The following is a 19,085-nucleotide window of genomic DNA, read 5'->3' as shown; positions in this document are numbered from 1 at the left end:
GACTGACTGGTTAGAGCCGTGATATATTTACTTTAGGCAAATAGAATATTCGGTTGAAATAGTCGATTTTTATTACCGTGCAGTCCATAAAGTTTAAGAATTATTTCAATGCTACGACACTTAAAATTGATGACAATTAAATCTATATTAAAAGGAGATTGGTTACAATTTCGGTTATAAAACTAAAAATATTTGTGAAAATACGTATTTGACCTTTGTTACAGAGTAAAAAACAATATTCCTGAAAATATTGACCGTACGTCTGTGCACAGGCATCAATCGGAAACCACTGGATTTTAATAAATCTCTCGCGTTATGCTGTTTGCGTCTACCCTACATATATTCGTAGGTGCTTTTATACGGACAATTTATAGAAGAGTTCTCAGGGGGTAGTGATATCTAAATTTGCATACAACATCACTTGGATTTTTTCGTTTCTGAAAATAAATCATACTTTGAAAACGGCGATTTTTATATTGACTAAATTCTTGATTTTATCATTTCTAACATGCAAGTGACAGGTCACTAGCTCTTTATAAAACTTCGGCAAAGGGATTCAACACTTAATTGAATGAGAATTTAAGGGAATTGTTGGTTAACGAGCGAAGTTTGCGCCGCAATGAATGTAATTAATTGAGAACTTTTTTAACTTTGTCACAGTTTGTGATAGTAGTGGAATTTCTAGATTTATTTTTATGCTATATTCATTGTTCTTAGGCATAATACATACCTAACATTTAATTGTTTAACAGCCGAATGTTTCTTATTATTGTTATTTGAAATACATTCTTTGGTATATATTTTTAGCTGAGACTATTTTGTGGATAAATTACTTGAACTTTAAGTCTAAAAGGAAAATGTATGCTAAGGAATCTTTCAAGCGAATTTTTTACGAATACTCTCTGTAATAGTTGTATGAAAAAACTATGCACGTAAGATTTGTAGATTAAAAAATAGTTTTCAGAATAGTCCGTGATAGCATATACCTACCTTTAGTATACCTCAAAAACCGTATTCATTCAAAAATAACTAGTCATAACTAGTTCCGTTAATTATATTTTTAACTGGTTTTACGGAAATAAATTAATGATTTTTCGTTTAAGGATTGTTTAAGAAAGTGAGTTTAACATTAGTTCGTATTTAATAAATAGATTTAATTCATTAAACCCATCGCTTTCCTTTAGCTGCTTAAAATAAATTGAAGATCGCATTAAGAGGAGAAGTAAAGATATTGCCCTCTTCAAAAGCGTGACACGAGTTGATAAGCTAATTGGGTTATTGTGACATAAGCCAACGCCTACACTTATAACATTTTATACTAAATTTCACAGCAATTGTGAATCTAACGTCTTCAAGAACAATGGTCGTCATTAACCGAACAATTTAACTTTTTAATTGCGATTTAAGAAAGTAAAGAGCATAAACGATGGTAAGAGGAACCATTTATGTATGAAAATATCCAGTGGAATAATCTTGATACTTTATTTAATATTTGAATGGAAATAAAATATATAGGAAAAGTAATATTTAACCAAGTCTTTAAATTGACTTTTCGTGTATAATTTGCGTAAGTTTTATTAGAATTTTTTCGATGCAAAATGAAGTGTCCAGAACATTTTTCTTGACTATTACGTTACTTTGGCCTTTTGCCAGGATGGGATTTATGTCCCAATCTTCATTTCATTCGATATTTTTTTAATTTCCGGGAGGGGGTTCTTTAGTACGACTCACCGATGTCCGACCAGTTCATATTAAATGCATTAAATTTCGTAGCGCATTAAGGACTTTGAAATATATATTCGACAACTATAAACAAAAAACAATACAAGTAAACCAGTGCTAAAGTCGAGCCAGCGTTCTTTAGCTCCCTTATTTATTCGCATTCTCTTCGAGATTACCATACGTAGCGCACTATTTCCTGGATCAAAGTGATCCAAGCAAATAAACAAAGTGAATTCAATTCAAACATGAACATTTGTGAATTTGTTTATCACGCCTAACGGGTAAAATCTAAATACTTTATATTATAATATACATATCGTAACAACCTGTAAGTGTCCCTTAGCTGGGTAAGCACATCTTTTCCTATTTTGAAGACAAGTTTTTGAGTTTAATTCGATAAGGTCAGCTTTACAGAATAATGAAAACATACCGCTTTTTAAAGAACGAGATGAATTATAATAAACATAATAATTTGATATAATATTAAATTAAGTCAATAATAAATGAAAAAATGAAGACTGTCGTCGCTTAAAATTCACGTGTTTTTGCCACTCCTTCATATTGGCTCTATAACATATAGGTAATCGGTGGTACTGCTTTGTGCTTGTGCTTTCGTCTGCATAGATACACTACCACACATTCATCATATAATTTACCGCCAAGGAATATTTAGTATTATTGTAATGCTGTTAGAAAAGCGAGCGACTCTGTGTAACACGCAAAAGTTGAGAAATTATGAAAATTGTAATTTATAATAAGACGACAATATCTGACGGCAGTGGTGACCACTTCCCACAAGGTCTGTTTGCCCATCCACCGGATGTCATAAAAAAAGCAAAGGCTTAGGTATAATTATTATTTCAGTTGTGATTCCATTCTAACTAAATCATAAATCTTATTTGAACACATACAATGTAAATATGACAATGGAATGTAGAAGTACGAGCTGGTTAGGCTCGTATCAGTGTGTGGCACTCGTGAGATAACTGAATGCTTCGTCTTTGTATACAAATGTAAAATAATTAAGCGACGAAGTGTCTTGAATGAACGTAACTCCCCGGTATTAAGGGTTTATACGTTAATACGTACATACATAACGATGTATAGCGATTCGATTATGACATTGCCGTCTCAGTAATAATATATTATTTTACGATGGCTAATCATACATTCGTGTATTACGTTTGTATAATTAAATGAATATTTAACTTGGACGCGTTTCCATCTCATTTTTTAGTTTTTTATTCAAACATATTTCAAGAAAAATTAAATTATGCGAAACTTTGTTGGACAGTTTCTCGAATGAGTGCAAAATCGACTGACAATACGAATCCGAATTCATAAAAAACTTATAAATGGAATTACACGTCTCCAAACGGAAAACGGTTTTCTTATAAAGTAACCACAAAGTAAACACCATTCAATTTTATTAGGAAGAACGAGCTGCCTTTGAAAATCCCCGGGAGGCTATCCCGTAAATCTCTATTTGTCGCAACTAAAACAGGTCACGGCAGAAGGCTATTACGTTCCCTAAATGCTGCCGAACTCCCTGTAGAGCGCTCTAATCCACTTCGAACGGGCTGGTGTCAAACGCAGGGCCGGGTTGTTTGTATTGTTTATTGTCGCGACGCCGCACGCCAAAGACGCCGTCTCCGCCACGAGAGCATGTTTCAATTGATAGACCCGAACGACACCCACTGTAAACTATTATATTCCTGTGCAAACGATACTCATCCGCACTTTATATCTCCGTTAACATAAATCACGGGCCAAGATACGATGATGTCGTTGACATTTTGACTCACAAGGACGAATATATCGATACAATAAGCTAATAAGTTAGACTGTTATTTTTGACGTTGATACTTATTAATGACTATGTATAAATTAAAATATAAAATATAACTTATTGAAGTAGGTTCTTACAAGCACTTTCGAAATGTTATTTAACAAGATTATGAAGAACAACTGGTGAGAAACTCAGTACTTCATCTTCCATCATGTATACAATTAAAATGTCACGAGTATTATGTACAAAAAGCAACGAATACTAAATAAACTAGGACTAAAAATTTTATTATTTATATAACATTGTACAATAAATTTCATATGTTTTCTTTATCAAGATGAATGCTTTAAAAAATAATATAATCTTTACGACAAATATATGTTGTTGTTTAGTCACAAATCGAATAGTGTTATTAGTATTGTCCTGAATTAAAAGTATATTATTGTATAATAAATTACATAAATATAACATAATATACGGTTTGGTATCGATTAAGCAACTTACCGAGTCGAACATTCATCGTACAGCTCAGATCAGTGTTTGTTGTACGTGAATAAAAGTACAGAAGAGCTCCAATGGAACAAAACACTTAAAACAATATACCGTCAGAGCGGCAATCATTTCTGTTTTATCTCAGTTTGCTCATGCTGCGCCGCGGAAACTGGCGTAATAAAAAACTACCATATGTACAGATACATGTAAGTATACGCAACACGTCATATGCGATATTCTGTGGACGGTTTTGTGTGAACAGTCACGATGGTTAAAAAAAATTTAGAACTTTGTCCCTTTGAGTTAGAAAACTTGTAGCAGATGTCTTCTTAGATATTCATAGAATAATTATTTATATATAGTCTCTATCGAAAGTCGATTTTTGCAAATGATGTATGTTTGTACAATAAACAACAACAACAGCCTGTAAATTCCCACTGCTGGACTAAATATTCCACCACGCTGTTCAAATGCGGGTTGGTGGAAATATGTATAATGTATATGTATATGTATATGTAATGGTATGTATGTTATAGAATCGAATAGGTGTTCTTAAAAACCGACATAAAATCAAAAGTTTCTTTGTTTGGTATGTCTTTATACGTATATATATATTTATATAAAATAAAGTGCGAATTTAGTTTTGGGAATACAATAGTTCATTTTTCCAGCGATGTTAAAATAAAAATTTAAAATATTAATTCATTTATATCAATGCAAAAATATTTAAACGATATTCAAATATATTTTTAAATCCATTCTATTAAGACCTATGGTAAAGTAAAGTAAAGCAACAACCTGTAAATTTCCCACTACTGGGATAAGGCCTCCTCTTCCATTAAGGTGAGGGTTTGGAAAATATTCCGTTACGCTCTTCCAATGCGGGTTTGTGGAATACACATGTGGCAGAATTTCGACGAAATTCGACACATGCAGGTTTCCTCACGATGTTTTCCTTCACCGCCGAGCACGCGATGAATTATAAACACAAATTAAGCACATATATATAGAGATGCTGGCCTGGGTTTCAACTTGTATTAATCGGTTAAGATGCACGCATTCTAATCACTGGGCCATCTCAGCTCTTATATTAAGACCTATATTAGTATACATTAAATGTGTACGATATTTTCCATTTTAATGATACATAAGTAAATACCAGTTCAAATTAAGATTAATACTAAATGAATTGCTTCTAGGCCAGAAGAAAACTTTAAATGAAAGAAATCATTGTTCTAACAATAGTTGTAAAATGAAGAGCGAGTATTTGGCTTGCAAAAGTGCACCCGAGATTGCTTCGTAACAAAAAGTTCGTTTTATTGTTTCAGATCTAACAAAGAAGAGGAATTGCGATGATATGACAATAACAAACTTTTCTCTATTATATTCTAAGGAAATAAGTTAACTATGTACGATGCAATCAAGACAATAATAATCTAAGTTAAGAAGTATATTAAATCGACGAACGAAATCATACTGGAATTAGAATATCAAATGTCTGTTGACATAATGACTACGGAAGCGAGGAGGCGACCGAGGGTTGCCATGGAAACGGGAGGACTGCCGCTGGTATCCACGTTTGCTCTTCTCACAATAGTTGCAGGTAAGTGTCGGATTATCGCTTAGGTGTAAACCGTAGACATATGTTACCTTAATTATTTTTGCATAATAGAATATAATTTTGTTTTAAGGCTTACACACTGAACTGATATTACCTTAAACCTCCCATTACCAGCTAGGATAGCTAGTATTTGACCTGTGTTTCTTTTGATGATCGTGTTATAATACATTGAGACTTTTGTCGTAGTTCAACCATGTAACCGTTTATTACGATTATTTTTGTATGGAAAAAATATTTTTTTAATTAAAAATTAAATTACCAAAGCAGCAATCAATCTAAAATGTTCTCTCCATGTAAGACGTGTTTTACATTGGCTTACACGATATTTTAAATGGAAAACAGCAAAACTTGTGGTAGATTAGCTAAGCGATTGATATCCACTCGCCCGGAATAGAATTTTACGACATTTTTCAAACGTATAGTCCTACAATATAACATATACATATTATTTGTATGTAAATTATATACTTTAATATATTTTCACCTTTAATAATATAACTGATAAGACATAACTTTTGATCATTTAAGCATTGAATATTTAGCAGATTTTTATTTGCCGCTCTACCAATTTGACAAATATATATAAAAAGAGAATTTTTGTTTTTAAAAAATAATACAGCTTGATATTTAAAAAAAAAGAATTACGAAAGGGATATACAATATTTGTGAATAGAAAATGTGAATCTTAATAGTGACTAAAACTAGTTGCCATTTGGAAATACAGAATCGAAACTGACGGTTCTATTTTAACTATTAATAAAATATGCTTCGCTTAAAAATCCTTTAGCGTTGATGATAAAACTGAATTCCTTTTTTATTTTATTTTTTTATTTCAACGTCGATTTACGCGTATCGCTTCTTTTTAAAGAATTCGAATACAAAAATAGAGCGGAGACTGTAAATTTCCCTGTGCTTAATTAGTGTTTATAACACATCTCGTACTCGGTGTCGGAGGAAAATATTGTGATGAAATGCACGTGTTTCACGGTTTCTATAATTTACTACCCGTGGCTTTGCTCTAAAATGCAATACTTACACTTGTTTCCTATTAAAATAAATTAACCTGTGTCCTTTCTCAGGCTCTAGACTATTTGTGTACCAAATATCATTTAAATCGGTCCAGTAGTTTTTCCGTGAAAAACGTGGCAGAGTTAATAATAATAATAAACTTTATTGAAAAAATGCAATGCTTACATAATAGATTAGAACATATGGCATAATATTAATCTTCTTAAACTTAGCTTAAACGATTACAATGTTTTCCATTGGTTTAAGTGCATTAGGGTTTTAGCAATTTTAAAATTTTTGATTCTTTGGACCACTAGGAGACCTGTATCGTGGGGCAGTTACATTCGCATTTATAACATTAGTATGGATTAGACAATTTCGGTTGATAAGTTACCTTTGAGCCATCAGGTGGATATTTACAGACTAATATTTTAATATACAATTAAAAAAACATAAACATGAAATACGAAAGGACGAAATTTTACATCCCTGAAAAAAACAAGCACTAATTATGAGCTTTATAATTTAATCAACTGAATTTCATTTTCCTGATGAATTCTGTTATCTTGTTTTTTTTGCCAAAATTGTATTGAAACGAGCATTCCCACAAGTATATGGAGTTTAGACCATTCCACAATTATTTAGTGTGACGTCAGAGCGTGAGCTTTAAATGTTGTTTAAATAGTCTTTGTTTATAAAAGTGATAAGAAAACGTCAATGATGATGTCGAATTCAATACTAGGAAAGTAACAATGACATTTAATGTTTTTTTTTAAATTCTACTTTTGAACAGTCGCAGGAAAACATCATAAGGAAATAGGCGGGTAAAAATTGCCATGTGTATCCACCATTGCGCATTAAAGCAACGAGATGAAAGCCAGCTATGAACCTCCTTATTTTGAAAAAGTAGAGAAGTTGTAGGGCGTTTCTGAGAAGATTATGGTATATTTTATTATTATACTAGCTACCCACCCTGGCTTCGTACATACATATACTGCAGAATTTGTTTACGTATGACTTCACATTATAAACTTCTCAGATTATAATCAAAAACCTTCCTCACGAATCACTCTATCTATTAAAAAAATAGTTGCGTAGTTTTAATGATTTAAGCATACATACGTATACCTAGTTATTTTCATCTATTGCAGTTACTTAATGAAGGAGTCTAAGTTAATGAATGGAATCTAAGTTTAACTTTATCTTAGTGTCTGAACTAAACATTGCGCCGACATTTCCACTGGGCCTGAGGCTGTCTAGTCGGTGTATTGTCTGTTTAACACCCCGTAAATTCAAATACTGTGGTTAGTTATAATTATATATAATTAATGTTTATGTTTAACATACGCTGCTCAATTGAGTCGCCATAATTGCGATGCATTCAATCCATGCAGATGTTACGCTTAATCTTTCAAAATATGCGAACACTTCACGAGTTTCGAACATGATAACGAAATGAGAGTTGAACAATTGATTATAATATTTAGTGATATTGTTAATCGTATTTTGTAATAAAATGTTATTAAGTATAATCCATCAACGATCAAACGTAACAACGTTATTTAGTTTGTATGTTCGTGTAGTCTAACCCCATATTGACTGACATATTTCACTCTCATAGCCTGAGCCGGAAATCCAACATTACCGGAGAAAGTGTACCAAAAATTTTATGCTATTTCCGAGGCACAGGGATACTTCCAACTTTGAAGTTCAAGTGGTGCTGATAATGTCTTATAGACAAAGTCGATAAAATTTTATTGATCTGGATTGAACCCTAGACCTCGAGATCTGCAGCATAATAAGCTACCCACTAGATTTATTATGCTATTTAAATATTTAAAATTGGAATCTGTTTATTTCATAATTTCGTTAAAAATCAGTCAAACCTGTTAAGATGTGTAATAACACGTTCCGAGTGCATACATAACGTTCTAAGGAAATGACAATATTCGTTTTGTATTATTTCAATAATTGCAGTAATCATATTTTTTACTCGGGTAACCAGATACTGGGGTAAACTCTTAACACTAATAATATTTTAATAATTCAAAACAAAGTAAGTATACTATAAACTAAACTTACGCCTTTATTGCATCGACTGCAGTAATAAAACAAAGAACTTTCAAAAAATGTTATAAATCCATTATATGTATTAAATCTGATTGTATGTATTAAAAAAATAATCGAATATTAATCAACATAAACTTTGTTTTATACAAGTAAACTCAAGTATCCTCAAAATATTATAAAACATTACTTTAACAAACGCGTAATGAACATAAAAATTTTGTGGAACTAGAAGCACTTTAGTTTACTAGTAAATATTTACGCTTCGCAGGCAGAGGCTTTGAAGTACTAACTCAGTGTAACTAAACGTGTTTCTTACTAATAGCCCGCCCGATGAAAAGCTTAATATCCCGTCCGGTACGTCTTTACGCCTCTTTGAAAACATTAATTTTCTCTTCCTAACGCTGAATAAATTAATGCGGGTGTTTGCAAATCAAGTTCCAGACACTGCTTTGCGTGAATATTCGATGTCTGCTTTATTAAACATTTATGATATTTTTGCTATTATTAAGTAATAGTGTGTCTGTTAAAGGAAAATTCTATCTATACGTACTTATAATAGTAACAAAGTCGCTAAATATTACATTATTTAAATTGATATATTAAAATTTTATTACATTTAATTTAAAAAAAAGAACTGTAAAATATAATAAATGCTAATGCGGTTTTACATTAAAAGTGCCTTTTTACATACTAGGGTGTAGTAATATCAAGTTTAACTTTACAAAGATACTAGCGGTAAAGATATATAAGTTTTTATTATTGTTTTAAGGAACTATACAAAAAATAATATTATATTAGATCTAGGTAATATTTTGATAAAGTAAATTCTGTTGATTATATATACGCAAAACATCTAATACGTTCTCGCAATGCTCAAATAAAACTAAACCTGTTTACATGATCGGGCAAATTGTTGCACTTTAATGACCGTCTACACGAACAGACCGCTGCAGTTTAAAGCAATACCGCAGATTCTCCCACGTAGACGGCACGCTTGACGTCAGAAACCCGCACAGACGTTGCCTTAGCGGATTCCAAGTTTAATTGAAAACACTTTATACAAACCTTTTCTTTTAATTGTTTAAGGCTTCCGTCTCTGCACCGTGCCCCTTGAATTCCACATTGTTTCATTATGGCGATGAAATTGAAGCGGCTATAGTACGCAAATAATTCCGCCTGTAATTGATAGACACATTAAAAACGCCACCGAATTAAGGCTAATCATTGGATAAATTGTATGGAAATTAGTAAATGAATGCATTGCGGATTTAATGCAATTCTATCAGAATGTAATTATAGGCGTCGATGGGCGTGAAATACTGAATAATTGGAATACGTAATCGGATACAGTGCCAACCAAATACGAAATGCGTACAATGATATATTTTGATTAAAACTTGTTCAAGCTTATGCTTCGAATAGGTGTGATATTAGATACGAAATACGCGTATATTAAAAGTGAGTATTACTGTGTGTTATATATATTACTTGATCATATTGCTTAGAACTTACATACTTGAATGCTCGGTTTCGTATAAGAATGAAAATAATACGTGCCAGTAATATGAAAATTGTAATAAAATGCTTTTATATTTTGTATACTTAGTTTATATTAAAACGCGCCGTACGTTTCTTTATATTTGTATACATACAACATTAGCTTTTTTGACTCAAGTTTTTATAAGTACATTATAGTTCCACTCCGCGTTATAATAGTCGTAATCAAGTGCAAAACGCAAGTCTTTTTTTACATCATCAAATTATTTTTCTTTTATATTTTATTTATTCATTACCAAGCAATATAATAAATTTGCAACAATTGTACTATACATTATAGTAATAATAACGAAAGTTATTGATTTCTTATTAGTATTAATAGTATTATATTAGTAAGCGTCATGTCGGCAAGAGAGTTACGAGTTAGCTAGGTGAGTTGCTCGTAGCGGCCTATATCTTGTGCGGAATACTGTTCAATTTATATTATTCAACACATGCCACTAACTGTACACCTCTAAAATATTAAAATGTACATTGTAAAGTACATTTGAAAAAAAAAGAACAAAAAAGGGAATTATATTTTATTTATAATTGGCGCATTTTTAGATGCGAAACATGTCTTAAATTATTATCACAATTTGAAAAAAAAAAATGTTTTCTGTTTCAAGTTCGTGTTCATCCTGTTGTTTTTCATGACAAACCATGAAATGAATTTAAAAATTTTAATCCTTAATTCGTGACTTCATAAGCTCTATGTAGCTCTTGGTCGTAGATCAAGATAAACGGGGTCGTGGCTCGTTAAACTTAGCGGCCAGCCATTGCCTTGAGTTATTAATTTCTAGTCGGGAATAAAAAGTTCGTTCGACGGTGTGAAATGTTATGATATCCCATTTGCTCGATGCCGTAAAATTTTATTTTAATTACTTGATTTTTTTTTATTTAATTTATTATTTTCTTAACAGCTAGTGCGTTCGAAACTGGTGATGTAAAAATAAGATTAAGATTTTATTTTCACTTCAAAACTGTTGTTTGTGAAGTTGCATACTATGAAGACAAATATAAAAACTATTTAGTGTTATCTTTGAAATTTACTTTCTTATATGATTTAAAATGTCATAAAAATAATAAAATTTACGAATTTCCGGGAATATATGTTTATTTGTTATATTTTGGCATAAAATCGCGTCTTTTACTATTTTATATGTGCGGAAAGACTTCGTTTTCTAAAAATGTTTGGGACAGAAAGTGTATACCATCGAAATGTTGAGTTTAATTAAAATACATCCTGTGGTTTCCACAGATGCACGCACCGACAGAAACCATATTTGACCAACAATTAATATTATTAAATTTATGGGATCTATGATTGTTTTATATTGGACATTGTACATGATATCAAATAAAAAGATTTTAGTAGTACATAATTGAACATTATATTATTACGTATAAAAACTATGACCTAAATTAAAAAAAAAAGTTATTGCGTTTTAAGAACAAAAAAAAAAACACTCCAAAAATCAAACAAAAATAAAGTATTATTATACTCAATAATATATCGTCTTTGTATAAATAACAAAAATATTATAAATAAGATATATGTACGTAATATTTTTATAATAAATATTTTATATAAAAGTTTTAAAAACGGCTTCAGCATCAGTGTACAGATAAAACAGGCTTCGGACTGGGTTATTAATTTTCATTTGCTACACTTGGTCTAACGCGTGCAGTGGCTCGCATAAAGCCCGTCTTTACCGAAACTACGAAATTTAAGCTGTTTTGTTCCATTATCTTCATATGCCGACATTCGGAATGTTGCCTTGTAATAAATGTATTCTAAGCTTATATATAATATATATTTCATATTTTAAACACCAAAAATTATAACAGCTAGTTATATTATAGTATCTAGGTAAGTACCTACTGTTATAATTATTATTTGCAAGCTACAAATAATTCGGTTTTTATTGTTGTCTTACAATAGTTAATAATAGTTTTAATAGTGTTACAAAATATCGATATTATAAATACGTTTTAGTTTTGTTGAATTATAATACGATAAATCGAACATGATTATAAACCTAGTACTAGTTTTACCAAGTACCTACTTAGTTTTACTCCGTTTTGTTTACGACAAACTGAACAATCTACTGTGTTACTTGGTAGGTTTACGCAGGTCTGAGGCGCGAAAACACGTTTAAGGCGTGAAAACACAGTTACGTGAAGCATGTTACGACGATATATTACCGTCAAGATAGAGTGATGAGTGTGTGTGTATAATAAATTAATAATATAACAGCAAAAAAATGTGTATGTACACTGTTGATTTTATACAAAATGCCTTGTCCTTTGATTGTTCAAGATTTCTTTCGTCTGGGTACATAGGTGGTAGAATTTGATTGTAATTAGACACATGCAAGTTTCTTACAGTATTTTTCTTTCACCACCGAACACGAGATGTATTATAGGGACAAATAAAACACATGATGAAAACACACGAAATAGTGATGCAAAAGTGATTGAACTCACAAGTTGGTTAAGATTCACGCTTTCTAAACATTGAATCATCTCGACCTAAAGCAAACTGACAAACCCAAAAATTGCAAATTAAATAAACACTGGAAAAGTATGTCCTAATATTTGGAAATCTGTAAGAGATTTATTTCATAGCATCATACTTTTTTTAATTACAAATAAACGCCACCTAATTGTGCGCGTAAGCATTATCTCTTGGCTCGTGACATCTTAACCCTTTGACGTGGACACTACCGACTCGAAACAGAGAACAAGGTGTGAACATGCGTGAAATGCGTAAACAGGCGAGAAAATCAAACGTTTGCACGTTCACAACGCGAACTTGGTGCCCGCAACCGTGATCACGACATGCTCATTAATTTCAGACACAATATATCTAACTGTCTAACTACCCAAAAAAGCTATCGATTATACCGAATATATCATAGTAACAAACGAGTATTCGCTACAACTTTGGTTCCAAAAACAAAATCAAAATCAAAGTATACTTTATTCAAGTAGGCTTTTACAAGCACTTTTGAATCGTCATTTAACAATTAAGTGAAGCTACCACCGGTTCGGAAAGTAGATTCTACCGAGAAGAACCGACGAGAAACTCAGTAGTTACTCTTTTTCAACATTTAAAAAAATACAGTCATGTTAATTAATGCAATTATTTAAATTAATATATCCTGCCTGGAAGTCAACAGGTATTAATTCCACGCTTTTTTATCATCTACAAAATCTTGTATCGAATAATACGCCTTTTTCACCAATGTATTTTTTATAAACGATTTGAATTTACGAGACGGTAAAGTTAAAAATGTCTGCGGAATTTTATTATAGGATAGAAATGGATACCTTGCCCCAAGAAAGATTTATTGACTTTGCGGAGTCGAAAATTTGGCGTTATAAGCTTATCCTTACTTCTAGTGCATATACAATGATTATCACTGATTTTATCAAAGTGATCAATGTTATTGTGAATATACATGATATTGTTATCCCAGATACTTATTTTTGTCGATATTATCGACAGAAATAAATATGTATATATAGGGCAGTAAAATCTTTACTCTTGCATTTTCAGATAGTCTATGACGATATTAATCGATAATCATAAGTAACTATTATAAATTTCATATTAATAATTACTGCAGAGCACGCAAACATTTCCTTCCATTTGTGCATGGAATGTTTTTTGTTTGTTTATTTGGAACAGTATTAAAATTCTAAGCGGTGTAAATATACGACACAGATGCCATAAGTGTTCCCTTATTCTCATAATTAAATCGGACGACAATCCGACCGGGGACAGTTTAATAGGGACTCATGGGACCAAAACGCCTAAAAGAACTTTATAATTCTCAATGAATAGTTGAGATAATTATTCAATTAGTTGATAATTAAGTTAAATATTGTCTTGATAAAATTACACATTGTACATAATACGCTATATATTTCCTTTCAGTATAAGTGTACTTATACATTACACTGCAATACACTTAGCTTTTATCTGGTTCTTCGCGGTTAAATGCACCGTTAACGACAACTTTTCAAGTTAATGATTCAGCATGAAACCAGTTTAAAAAGTAAATGACAATTGTGTATTTAGCATATATAGTAAATATTGAATCGAGCATTCAATGTTTTGTTAGTACGGTGGGCCGCGTGTCTTAATACTGCTAAAAAAATATTTTGGTAAAACATGCATATTTTGGATTGAATTGATTCAAGGGTTTGACTAAATCTCTCACCAATGTAAGCTTTCCCCTTTCTATATTTAAAATGACGTACAACTAAAAGTGCGTTGATTAGATTGCATAATATTTATACAATAAATTATTCATAAAACTTATCAATGATTTAATTTCAATAAAAAATCTACATCAGTACAATTGTACAAAATTCTTTAGTACTTGCTCAGATTTAAATTTTTGATCTTCATTCAAGATTCACCTGCTCTACATTATTCATCTCCATAAAATAATCTTTAAATTATAAATTATTTAAAATCCGAAATAGGAAAAAGGTAACCTCAATCCTCTTGAATATTTACATAGGTTAAATACAATGATTTAAATTTATAATGTATGCTTTTGTTTTTAAATAAAATTGGACATTTAATTTTTTATCTAGGCCCATATACATTATTTCATATCAGCCTGTGATCCGTGAACACGTTAAATGCCATTGAGTTGACTTAATTTTAATTTTCAGCTCATTTTACACTCTGGAAACAGTAAACTGAAACTAAAATTGAATTAATCATACTTTTATATCATCATCATTTTTTTAATATTCACAGAGAATACGTATTGAATTTTTTAGATAATTACATATTAAATATGCAATAATAGATACAATTATAAATATCACACGGGTGAACCTAAGTTTTTTTTAAAAATAAATTTATATTTTTTTGTTGCTTTTTTTCGAAATGTTTAACAGTTGTTATTGTATTTCAACTTATTGACATAAAAACCTTAATGAATTATATACCTAAACCTTCCTTATGAATCCCTCTTTGTATTAGTGAAAATGGCATGAAAATCACACAGACATATAAACAGACAGACACGGCCGGGGGAATTGGTTTTATAATACGTAGGTAGTCATATAATTATAAAATATAGGTATATTTAATAATATTTACATTCCGTGAGAAACGACCTTTTCAGTTTCGTCCGTCGTGTAATTGCATGATACCTGATTAATTTTTAATTTAACGCATTTCATAATTTATTAGTTTTATTGTATTTGTGGCGTGCGTTACATTAGCTTTGATATTACTTTTTTGAGGCATTTCATAATGTCGAAGGAGTTAAAAATAATATTTCACATACTTTGGCACAGATTTCAATTTAGTGATAAATTTCAAAAGATGATTCAATAACTTTCCGCGGAGGGGATTGCCTTCGTGAGTGAATAGATCTATAAATATACTCAAACAGCACCAAATAGAGTTACCAAACTTTCTCAATCAATTATATTTTTAATCACTTTTTAAATCTTAATTTGTAAGGTGTAATGGTAAGGACACCTTTCCCAATGTGTGTAGTGGCATTGTAAGAAAAGGATCTAAGATTATAGCACCCTTAGGACTCATAAAGGGTAATAACGATTCAAATACCTCAAGGGCTTTTTTATCTACAAGTTTTGCAGCATCCAAATTTCCCGAGAAATTTCCATAGGAATCTTTTGTATACCATAAAAAATACATTTAGAAAGTAAATTTTGAAAGATTATATTCCCAATTAAAGTAAGAAGCTACCTTAAAGTAAAGTAATGTAACAGTCTGTACATTTCCCACTGCTGAAATAAGGCCTCTTCAATTAAGGAGAGGGCTTAGAACATATTCCACCACGCTGTTCCAATGCGGGTTGGTGGAATGCACATGTGGCAGAATTTTGATGAAATTAGACACATGCAGGTTTCCTCACGATGTTTTCTTTCACCGCCAAGCACAAGATGAATTATAAACACAAATTAAGCACATGTACATATATAGTGGTGCTTGCCTGGGTTTGAACCCGCAATCATCGGTTAAGATGCACGCATTCTAACCACTAGGCCATCTCAGCTCTCAGCTACCTTATATATCTAAAATATCAGTAACATACGAATAAAATAGTAAAGATATCTTCTTAATATAAAGACATCCGCCGCGGATGGGTTTTGCAAATATCAAATCCTAAGAGTTCGAATTATATATATACATAGACTTTGACGATAATTAGCTATGTTTAATGCCATCATATCAATTAATAATAATAAATAATAATAAATAAATAATAAATAAGTAAATATGAGACAACATCACATACATTACTCTGATCCCAATGTAAGTAGCTGAAGCACTTGTGTTATGGAAATCAGAAGTAACGACGGTACCACAAACACCCAGACCCAAGACAACATAGAAAACTAATGGTAATCTACATCGACTCGGCCGGGAATCGAACCCGGGACCTCAGAGTGGCGTACCCATGAAAACCGGTGTACACACCACTCGACTACGGAGGTCGTCAATTGATATAGATGTAACATCAGTGCAAATGTATCTGTTATTTTTTATAGAAATGTCATAAATTAATGTTTTATTGAAATCGATCTGGTTCTATAGCTTGTGGTATAAACACAAGGTGAGGATCATTGGTCAGTTAAGGGATTAATAGATGCGGGCAGGATAATGATGCCGAATTCGCCGCATTCGATCTCGCATTAATTTCATACGAACAGATCAAATTGTAATTAAAATTGATAAAATGCATCGCTTTAATATGTTAATGATTCCATAATTCATTTTAAATGAAACAACTTGAACACATTTGAACGTTGGTATTTTAATAACTGCTTTTGTGATTCATTTGAAACAGTTCAAAGATTATTCGTTTAACTAGCGACTTTATTAATAAACAAAATACGAAGTGCGCTTGGCAAGAAAATATTAGATGTATTTATTATATTGTTTGTTTAATAATTAGTTTATATATGAAGTTATTATAAATGACAAATAATTTACTAATCCAATCTAATAAAAAATAATCTTGCAGTTCTATCTATACTAATTTATATTAATATTATAAATGTGAAAGTAACTTTTTATGTAATTGGTAGGTGGATCGGCAAGTGGGCCTGATGGTAAGTCATCACAGGTCCTTGACACAGACGCTGTAAGAAATATAACCATTCCTTACATCACACCAATGAGCAAGCAACCTTAGCATCTAAGATGTTAGATCCCTTCTGCCTGTAGTTGTACTGTTAGTTACTTTGTCTGTGTGCTGGTCTGTCACAGACAAACCATTGACGTACTCGTATGAAGCAACCTCGAACCTCAAGGACAGATATAGGCTACATTTTTACTTCTAACACCTGACGACTATTATCTAAATCACGATCAAATACGCCGGCGATAACTAGTCAATTATATAAATGAAATCAAAGTGATTTGTCGATTCATCTCGAAGCATGAGGCATTAATTATAGGAAATATATATATATTTTAACTACCAAATGGTAATGAAGTATGGTAAAATAACCGTCTTATAAGTTTGTTTCATTTTTAAAATGTCACATCACGTTTGAAACATATACTAATGCTACATGTAGTTAAAGATACTGTAAAAACACATAGGGGAACAATCGCGAGCGATACAATGTTTATAAAATATGTTTTTATAAACAACCGTGTATAAAAATACGATTGTTATTTATTTATTAAACAATATTTGTTTTTCTTTTTGTTTTAATTTTTATTAAGATTTAGAGGAAAACTCGCACATCAAAATCGCTTCGATTTTTCATACTATATTACAATCTACGGTTAAAAGTTTCGAATAACAAAAATGTAATTAATTAAAACTATGTAGATAAAACTAGAGTCCAAAGTTATATATCATTCTATAATTCATCCAGGCTTAGAATTGAGGCCGGTAAAAAGTATAAAAAGTGAGATCCGAGCTCCGCATTAGCCGAATTGAACGAAAATATTCGGAGTTCCGAAACCCGCACGAAGCCATTAATCGTTTTGATGTCACAGTATGGGACATTTAGTGTGACCCTTTTTAAGCGAACCCGTCCCTAATCACCGAAGGCCGAATGCCGAAAACCAAATCACGGGTGTTCGTACAACGGTTGGTCGATTTCAAATGGCAGATACTAATTGCTATCTGTTCATTGTGAAGAACCTTACGGAAACGAATACGTAATTTACACGAGGCGAAAAAAATATCAGCAGGCAGGCAGGCAGTTATCTGTCTAGGCATTTGATAAAGAAAAAGGTTTATTAACACTGTAAATAAAACGATAATAATGTACTGGCCATTTACTATCGATACATTTTATATTAAATATTATATCATCTTATAAAAACAAAATAAATTGCTTAACTATTTATTCATATAAAAAGGTTTAGATATAAGTATCTCGATGGTATATTTTATATTGACAAGTGATGTTTTAATTACATATATACATAGAAATAAACCCATGATTGCAAAAATCGAAATCAGTATGGTAACGTCAGCAATTTTACTTTTGTTTGTGCAAGCCTGACCTGATTTAAACAGATTTGAAAGGCCAATTCAACCTGTATTCCTTTTGTTTGAATTTGGCTACGTGGAAAATAAAGCTGATTCATTCATTTGATAATTGTTCTGCGCGGGACGCGGGTACAACAGAAATCTTGCTGTAAAAAGGATCCTTAAATTTTGCATTACGCTACCTTCTAATGGTGAAGATTAATTAAGCCATTTGACTTGAATTCAGGATTTTTTTCTTTACCAAGTTTATTGAGTCATAAAATAATATTCACCTATAAAAAGGCATTTAAATAGGGGACATAAGTATTAAATAAATTAACTTATA

General features: G+C 31.3%; 1 protein-coding gene across 1 annotated transcript in view; it reads left to right on the top strand.

The window, feature by feature from the left end:
* Positions 1 to 19,085, top strand: part of LOC124535311 (lachesin-like) — a 79,116-nt gene that overhangs the window by 23,174 nt on the left and 36,857 nt on the right. Inside the window, exon 2 of the mRNA XM_047111493.1 lies at positions 5,332 to 5,606. Within this exon, the coding sequence (XP_046967449.1) occupies positions 5,498 to 5,606 (109 nt within the window). The 5' untranslated portion in view covers positions 5,332 to 5,497. The remainder of the gene's footprint in view (positions 1 to 5,331; positions 5,607 to 19,085) is intronic.

Source organism: Vanessa cardui, chromosome 14, assembly GCF_905220365.1.
Source record: "Vanessa cardui chromosome 14, ilVanCard2.1, whole genome shotgun sequence".
NCBI lineage: Eukaryota > Metazoa > Arthropoda > Insecta > Lepidoptera > Nymphalidae > Vanessa > Vanessa cardui.
The sequence above is the reverse complement of the archived record's forward strand: the minus strand, read 5'-3'. Positions and strand labels throughout refer to the sequence as shown.